Source organism: Tupaia chinensis, unplaced genomic scaffold (genome assembly GCF_000334495.1).
Source record: "Tupaia chinensis unplaced genomic scaffold, TupChi_1.0 Scaffold000361_2, whole genome shotgun sequence".
NCBI lineage: Eukaryota > Metazoa > Chordata > Mammalia > Scandentia > Tupaiidae > Tupaia > Tupaia belangeri.
The window spans coordinates 4,530,813-4,540,288 of record NW_006159858.1 but is presented as its reverse complement, the minus strand read 5'-3'; the positions used below and the strand labels follow the sequence as shown (position 1 = coordinate 4,540,288).

Below are 9,476 nucleotides of genomic sequence, written 5' to 3'. Positions count from 1 at the left end.
CCTTCTCCTCCATTCTCCTCTCTGGATCTTGGGCATGCATGCACACGCACCCGGCGTGAGTTTTAAGCCACCGGGTCTGGGACGCGAATTGCGGTTGACTATGTGGGAGTCCAGTGACATAGCCATTACACTAACTGCTGATCCCTTTTGGAGATGTTTTTGCTATAGGGTGTGTGTGCTGGCCAGAAAGAGACAGAAAGCGAGAAATCACCCCCCCAGGGGGAGTGGCCCCACTGCAATCCCTTTTTCACTCTCCTCTCAGGATCTTGGGCATGCATGCACACAAACCTGATGTGAATTTAAGCCACCAGGTCTGGGAGTCGAACCGTGGTCGACTACATGGGAGTCCAGTGATATAGCCATTACGCCAACTGCTGGTCCTCTCCTTTTCTTTTGTAAGTTTGTGCTGTAAGGCCCGGGCATTCTCTGGAGAGAGACAGGGTGGGAGGGTGAGTGAGAAATCAGCCCTGGTGGTGATAGTCATGTTGTATTCCCTTCTCTGTTGTTTCAGGACTCTGGAGACGCATGCGCACATGCACCTTTTCGAGCCACCGGGTCTCAGACTTGAATTTTACAATTGGCTATTTGGGATTTAGCCACCTTAACCACCATACCATCTGGCTGGCCCATAACTGACTGTTCTAAAATACATAATTCAGTGGCTTTTTTTTTTTTTTGAGAGATTTTCCCTATAGGGTGCGTGCGCTCGCCAGACAGAGAGAGACATAGAGACAGAAAGCGAGAAATCACCCCCCAGGGGGGATGGCCATGCCGCAATCGCTTCTCCTCCATTCTTCTCTCAGGATCTTGGGCACACACGCACACGAGCCCGGCTTGAGTTTTAAGCCACTGGTTCTGGGACGCGAACTGCGGTCGACTACGTGGGAGTCCAGCGACATAGCCATTCCGCTAACTGCTGGTTCCCTTCAGTGGCTTTAATATACTCACAGGGCTATACAATCATTACCACCACCTAATTCCAGAACATTTTCATCACCCCAAAAAGATGCTGTGTACCCATTAGCAGTCAGTCTCTAGCATCCCTTTCCCTAGGCCCTGACAGCCACTATTGTACTTGTGTGTGTGTGTGTGTGTTTTTAAAGGTTTTGCCATAGGGTACTTGCCGGAGATAGAGACACAGAGAGAGAAAGTGCAAGAATGAGAAAAACCTTCCCAGGGGATGGCCATTCTGTAATCAGGATTTTGGGCATGCATGTGTGCGCAGTGTGTGTTAACCACCATGCCACTGGCTGGCCCTTACACTTTCTGTCTCTGGATTTGCCTATTCTGGACACTTTTTTTAAAAAAAAATTTATTGGTTATTATTTTTTTAATTTGTCCAGAGAGAGAGAGAGAGAGAGAGAGAGAGAGAAAGTGAGAAAGCAAGTCACCAGGTCTGGGCCTTAAATGGTGGTTGGTCCTGGGGGGCTAGTGTCCATGCCTCAACATTTTATAGATGTCCATGTGGCCTTTTGCATCTGACTTCTTTCATTTAGCATAATGTTTTCAAGGTTCATCCATGTTGTAGCATGTATCAATATTTCATTCATTTATATGGCTGAAAAAAATTTCCATTATATGAGTAGAATAATATATTTAATTACTCATTCATCAGTTGATGGATATTTGGTTTGTTTCATATTTTGGCTATCATGAATAATGTTGTTATGAACATTCATGTATGCAGATTGTTTTCAGTTCCCTTGGAAATATACCTGGGAATGGAATTGTTGTGTCTAATATAAGGCCTCTGTTTAAATTTTTGAGAAATTTGGGCCAGCAGGTGGTGTGGTGGTTGGAACTCCTCTATAGCTGACCATAGTTCACGCCCAGACCTGATGGTTTAGAATTACGCTAGCCATGTGTGTGGGTATGCCCAAAACCCTGGGAGGAGAATGGAGAAGAGGTTGTGGTGTGACCATACCTATATTTTTGTTTTGAGGAACTGCCAAACTGTTTTCAGTCGGGCCTGTACCATTTTCCATGTCTAGCAACAATATACGAGGGTTTCAAAATGCTTTTCCACTTCTTGGTTAACCTATGTTATTAAGTCTTTTTAGTTATAGTCATGTAGTAGATATAAAGTAGTGTCTAATTGTAGTTCTTTTTTTTTTAAAAAAAAGAATTATTTTATTTAACTTTATTTATTTATTTGGTTATTTTAATTTCACCAGAGAGGGACAGAGTGAGAGAGAAAAAAAGAGAAAAAGTGAGAAAGCAAGCTGTCAGGTCCGTACTGGAACTGTGGTCGGTCATGTGGGAGTCTAGTGCCCTTAAGCACCATGTCACCTGCCGGCCTTCTAATTGTAGTTTTAATTTTCTTTTCCTTTATTGTTAATGATGATGATCCTTTTTTTAGGTTTTTGCCATAAGGCAAGTATGCTGACCAAGAGAGACAGAGAGGGAAAATGAGAAATCAACCTGTCCCCAGAGGGATTGGCCATTCCTCAGTCCTTTCTCCACTTTCCTTTTAGGGTTTTGAGCATGTACACATGCTTGCTTGGTATGTTTTTAAGTGCTGGATCTGGAACTCAAACCATAGTTGACCATGTGGGAGTTAAGCACCTTAGGCACCATGCCAGCTACTGGCCCCAGGAACATTTTTTTGTGTGTTTATCGGACATTTGTACATCATCTTTGTAAAGTGTTTATTCAGCATTTTGCCCTGTTTTTTGTTGTTTAATTTGCTGTAAGTGCTTCCCAGAGAGATATGGAGACAGAGTAGGGAAGTGAGAAGACACCCCTGTGGTGGATGGCGGTATTGTAATCCCTTTTGCTCCATTCTCTTCTTGTGATTTTGGGCATGCATGTATGCGTGCATGAACGTCCACCTGACGGGTTTTTGAAGCCACCAGGTCCAGACTTGAACACATTTGGCCGTGTGGGATCCAGCTGCCTTAACCACCATGCTGGCCTGCTGGCCTTGTTCCTTGCCCATTTTTCTTTTCTGTCTTTTAAAATTTATAAAATGTATAGGTACATGCAGTTACCAGAGAGAGAAGGTGAGAAAGTGTCCCTCAGGGAGATTGGCTGTACTGCATTCCCTTCTCCATTTTTCTCGGGTTTTGGGGCACACACCCACATATGTCAGACATATTTTTTTTTCAAGCCACTGGGTTTGGGACTTGAACTTTGCAGTTGACCATGTGGGATCTAGCCACCTTAACCACCATGTTACCTGGCTGGCCCTTTTTGTTCATTTTTAATTTGAGTCATTGGTCTTTTTATTGTGGAGATGGTTCTTGAGTATAAATGGTTCTTACTATATTCTGGATATTAGACTTTATCATATACATGATTTGGATTATTTTATTTTATTTTATTTTTTTTGGAGAGATTTTTGCTGTAGAGCGCATGTGCTCGCCACAAAGACAGAGACAGACAGGGAGACAGAAAGCGAGAAATCACCCCCAGGGGGGATGGCCATGCTGAAATCCCTTCTCCTCTATTCTCTTGAGCATGCATGCACACATGCCCAGCATGAATTTAAGCCATTGGGTCCGGGACTCAAATGCGGTCGACTACATGTCAAGTCCAGTGACATAGCCATTATACCAACCGCTGGTCCCAGGATTATTTTATCTTTTGGTTGTCTGTCTTTTTACTTTTTTGAGAAATTTTTGTTATAGGGCATGTGTGCTTGCTGAGAGAGACAGAGAGACAGAAAGCAAGAAATCATTCCCCATGGGGATTGGCCACACTACGGTCCCTCTCAGGATTTTGGGCACACTTGCCTGGTGTGAGTTTTAAGCCTCTAGGTCCGAGACTCAAACCATGCTTGACTACGTGGAAGTCCAGAGCTTTAACCACCATGCTATCTACTGGTCCTGCATAATTTTTAATTTTGATGAAATAAATTTTTTTCTTTTGGTTCTTGTCATTTAGTATCATAGCTAAGAAACCACTGCTTAATTGAGGGTCACAAAGATTGAAACTTTTGGTTTCCTCTGAAATTTTTGTAATTTTAGCACTTACATGTAAGCCTTTTATAATTTTGGGTACAATTTGTATGAGTTAGCTGTCCCAGACCATTAGTTTTAAAGATAATCCTTTTCAGGACCAGCAGTTAGCGTAATGGCTATGTTGCTGAACTCCCATGTAGGCGACCGCGGTTCGAGTCCTGGATCCAGTGGCTTAAACCCACGCCAGGCACGTGTGCGTGTGTGCCCAAGATCCCGAGAGGAGAATGGAGGACAAGGAATTGCGGCGTGGCCATCCCCTCTGGGGGGTGACTTCTCACTTTCCGTTTCTCTGTCTCTCTCTGTCTTTCTGGTGAACGTACGTGCCCTATAGCAAAAACCTCTCCAAAAAGAAAAAATGATAATCCTTTTCTCATTGAACTGTTTAGGCGTCTTTGTCAAAAATCAATTTCAGCAGGCTTAGTTACTGTGGTGTAGGCAGTAAAGGCCCTGTTCTGTGTTGTTGGAGGCCATACTGGAAGTCTCTGTATTTGCATGCCAGAGACTGTAGCTGGCCACAGGGCCGGTGTGGAGGATTGTAGCGTAAATACCCAATTTTATTTATTTATTTTTGTACCTGGAGGTACAAGCATTCAACAGAGAGAAGTGGAGAAGAGAAAGCAACTCCCACTGGAAATGGTCAGGCTGTAGTCCCTTTTCCTTATCTCCCTCCTTTTGGGATTTTGGGCACACATGCACATGTGCTCGGAGTGTATCTGATGCTTCTCGGTCTAGGACTTGAACTATGAAGTCATTAATGTGGCATCTGGCTGCCTTAACCATCAGGCCATGGAGCTAGCTAGCCTGACCACCCAATTTTAATGTTAGCTGTAATTCATCTAAAGGTGATTTTAGTGTAGGGTGTGGGATATGCTGTATTATTTGTTTGGGGCCAGCAGGTGGCATGATGGTTAAGGGCTCTGGACTCCCACATGGTTGATTGCGGTTTGAGTTCTTACCTGACAGCTTGCTTTCTCACTTTCTATCTCACTCTGTTCCTCTCTAGTCAAATAAAATAAATAATAGAGTTCAATAAAATAATTCTTTTTTTAAAGAGGTTTTTGCTGTAGGACGTGTGCACGCGCCAGAGAGACAGAAAGTGAGAAATCACCCCCCAGGGGGGATGGCCACGCCGCAATCCCTTCTTTTCCATTCTCCTCTTGGGATCTTGGGCATGCATGCACACACGCTCGGTGTGAATTTAAGCCAGCGGGTCTGGGACTTGAACCGTGGTTGACTACATGGGAGTCCAGTGACATAGTTGTTATGCCAACTGCCAGTCCCCAGTTAAATAATTCTTAAAAAAAAAGTTTGTTCATGAAATTTTCCATGGGGAGAGAATTATTTCTTTATAATGTCTTGAACAAAAATATTGCAGCAGGTGGCATGGTGGTTAAGGTATTGGAATTCCACATGATCAACCATGGGTGGCTTGCTTTCTCACTTTCTCTATCTCTCTCTGTTGCTCTCTGGTCAAAATGAATGACTAAATGAATGAAGAAAGAAACAAAGAAAAATAAAATAATTCTTTTAAAAAAATTGCAAACTTTGGCTAACATATGTTTGTGAAAGTGCTATGTACCTGTAGAACTGGCTTTGAAAAGAATTATTTTATATACCTTTATTTCAGTTTGACAAGAGAAAGACAGAGTGAGAGAGAGAGAAAGAGAGAGAGACAAAGTGAGAAAGCAAATCTCTAGGTCCGGGACTCGAACCATGGTTGGTCATGTGAGAGTCCAGCATCCCCAACTATCAAGCTTACCTGCTGGCCCCTGAAATTTTTTTAAAAGAATTATTTATTTTTAATTTTATTTATTTATTCATTCATTTTAATTTGACCAGAGAGAGAGAGGGAAAGTGAGAAAGCAAGCCACCAGGTCTAGGACTCGAACCATGGTTGACCATGTTGGAGTGTCCAGCACCTACCACCTGCTGGCCCCTGGCTTTGAAATTTTGCAGTATGCAAGTGCCAATATTTTTTCTGATGTTGAGAGTCTGCTGGAAAATCTGGGTTGAAGAATATGTATGTCCCACAAATCAGTTTGACTTACTGAGATTTTTGTTCATTTGATTCAATGAGAGAAACCAGATTGGCAGGCTGACATTTTGTGGCAGGAGATTTTTTCCTTTTTTTTTTTTTGGTTAAAGAATTACTTAATTTTGGGGACCAGTAAATGGTATAATGGTTACGTCCCTTGTCTCCCACTTAGTCAAATTCCAAACCCGATGCCCTAAAACTCAAGCCAGTGCATGTGCGTATGTGCCCAAAATCCCGAGAGGAGAATGGAGGGAGAAAGGATTGCTGCATGACCATCCTCCCCAGGGGTTATTTCTCATTTTCTCCCTCCTTCTATCTTTTTCTGCCTCTCTGGTGAGCACACGCAACCAGTAGCAAAAATCTCTCCAAAAATAAGGAATTGTTTAATTTTGTTCATCATTGTCATTATTTTTTTAATGATTATTATTTAAAATTTTTTAAATGAGTTTTGCCAGAGAAAGAGAGTAAGGGAGCAAGGGAGATCAAGAAAGCAAGCTGCCAGGTCTGGGTCTTCAACCATGATCAGCCATGTGGGAATTCCAGCACCTTAATACCACACTCCCTGCTGTCCCACTATTATTTTTTAATTTTTTTTTTTTTTGAGAGGTTTTCACTATAGGGCGCATGCGCTCGCCAGACAGACAGCAAGAGACATAGAGACAGAAAGTGAGAAATCACCCCCCAGGGGGTATGGTCACGCCACAATCCCTTCTCCTCCATTCTGCTCTCGGGATCTTGGGCACGCACGCACACGCGCCTGGCGTGAGTTCTAAGCCACCGGGTCTGGGACGCGAATCGCGGTCAACTACATGGTAGTCCAGCGACATAGCCATTACGCGAACTGCTGGTCCCCCCCCACTATTATTTTTTAAAATTCGAACAAGGAGGTAATGAGAAAGCAAGTCACCAAGTCTGGGACTCGAACTGTGGTCAGCCACTTTGGAGTCCAGCACCTTAACCACCATGGCACCTGCTGGTCCAGGAATAAGGTTTTTTTTTTTTCTAGAGGTTTTTGCTATAGGGCGCGTGCGCTCACCAGACAGACAGACAGAAAGCGAAAAATCACTTCCCAGTGGGGATGGCCACGCTGCAATCCCTTCTCCTCCATTCTCCTCTAGGGATCTTGGGCACGCACGCACATGCACCTGGCGTGAGTTTTAGCCACTGAGTCTGGGACTTGAACTGTGGTTGACTACATGGGAACCCAGCGACATAGCCATTATGCTAACTCCTGCTCCCTAGGAATAAGTTTTTTTAAAAACAATTTGCTGTAGGGTGTGTGTGATTGTGGGGATGAGGGGTAGAGAGAAAGCATCCCTCAGGGGATAGCCATGTCACAGTCCTTTCTCCATTCTCCTCTCAGGATTTTAGGCACGTACGCACATGTGCTTGGTATGTTTTTCAGCCCACCGGATCTGGGACTTGAACTGCACAGTTGATCATATGAAAGCCATCTGCCTTCACCACCCTGCTACTGGCTAGGCTAGGAATAAGGTTTTCAGTCTGTTCTGTGATATATGCCTCTCTCCTAGGTTTGACTACCTTTGTGAAAGTTTTGGTGGGTACCTTTATTTCTAGTTGCTTTTTGGGAGTTAGTAATAGTTTATTTTTAATTTTCACAATAGAATGGACATGCAGTAATTAAGGAATGCAGCATTATTATTTTTAAAAATTTTTTCAGGGCACATGTTCTAGCCAGAGACATAGAGACAGAAAGTCCCCCACCCCCAAAGTGGGACATGGTCACCCTACAGTCCTGTCTTCATTTCTTGATCCTGTTAGGATTTTGGCCATGCATGCCCATGTGACTGATTTTTTTTTTTTTAAGAATTATTATTTTTTTAATTTAACTTCATTATTTTCCAGTTCAACCAGAGAGAGACAGAGAAAGAGAGACGGGGAGAGTGAGAAAGCAAGCCGCCAGGTCCAGGACTTGAACCATGGTCGGCCATGTGGGAGTCCAGCACCTTTAACCACCATGCCTCCTGCTGGCCCATGACTGACATTTTTCAAGCTGCAGTGGACTGGATTTGAGCAGCCATATGAGATCTGCCTCCCATAATCACCAGACCATGGACCCTGCTGGAATTGTGTTCTCTGACATGCATGGTTATGCTGATAATTTTAACATCCAAGACAAATTATCTTTGTTTTATTAAATTTCTTTCTAATACATAGAAAGCAACTGAGGATGATTAGTGTGTGTGAGGTGGCAGCGGGTGACGTGGTGGCTAAAGATGTTAAACTTCCACATGACTGACTGTGGTTCGAGTCCTGGACCTGGCAGCTTGCTTTCTCTCTTTATCTCATTTTCACTTTCTCTGGTCAAATTAAAACAAATAATAATAATGATGATTAATAAAGTTAAATAAAAACTGTTAATGGGATCAGCAGGTGGTATGACAGTTAAGGCACTGGACTCCCACATGGCTGACCGTGGTTCAGTCCTGAATCTGGCGACTTGAAGATCATGTAGAGTACATGTGCGTACCAGAATGGAGAAGGGATTGCCATGTGGCCATCCCTCTAGGGGATGGTTTCTCACTTTTCCTCTCACCGTCTCTCTCTGGTGAGCCCATGTGCTCTATGGCAAAAACCTAAAAAACAAACAAAACAAAACTGCTAGTAATGCTAAAAATAACACGTTTTAAAATTTTTTTCCAAAGGCACATGCACTCCCTGGGGGCCGGGGAGAGAGAGGCACATCCCCTCCCCTATGAGGCATGGTCTTGCTGCAATCTCTTCTCCATTTCTCCCTCCTTTTCAGGATTTTTTTGGGTACTCACGCACATGAGCCTTGCATGCTTGTCAGCCTACCAGGTCTGGGGCTTGAATTGTGTGGTCAGTCAGCCTTGTGAGATCCAGCTGTAACCTCCAGGTCGCGGCTGGCTTACTAAAAAGAATATTTTGGTGAAAAATATTGGTGGCAAGGTTTATGTTTCTGTTTTTTCTGTATGTAATTAAGTAATTTGATTTAAGCAAAGCAAATGGTTTATATAAAAGGGGTTAATATTTTTATCTCCTTAGGATAGCAGTGAGATTCACTTCAAAGTGAAAATGACAACACACCTCAAGAAACTCAAAGAATCATACTGTCAAAGACAGGTATGTTTATTGTATTAAACACAGTACTTATTTTTAAACATTATAATATTATTCTTTGATGTGACCAGAGAGAAAAGACAGATAGAGAGGGCAAGCTGCCATGTTGGAGACTCATAACGCAGTCAGCCACTTGGAAGTCCAGCACCCCAACCACCATGCCACATGCTGGCCCTCAGTGCTTTGTTACTAATTGTTCTTTTTTGGAAGGTTATCAAAAGAAAAATTACCCCATTTTACCATTAGCAACTAAAGAAAAAGTCTGATTTTTTTAAAACAATTATTTATTTTATTTATTCATTCATTTATTTTTTAAAATTTGACCAGAAAGACACACACAGAGAGAGAGAGAGAGAGAGAGAGAGAGAGAGAGAGAG

At 42.9% G+C, this 9,476-nt stretch overlaps 1 protein-coding gene across 1 annotated transcript in view; it reads left to right on the top strand.

Annotated features, from left to right (window-relative positions):
- Positions 1-9,476, top strand: part of SUMO1 (small ubiquitin like modifier 1) — a 57,901-nt gene that overhangs the window by 36,733 nt on the left and 11,692 nt on the right. The window contains exon 4 of the mRNA XM_027773616.1: positions 9,025-9,102. Coding sequence (XP_027629417.1) covers positions 9,025-9,102 — 78 coding nt within the window. The remainder of the gene's footprint in view (positions 1-9,024; positions 9,103-9,476) is intronic.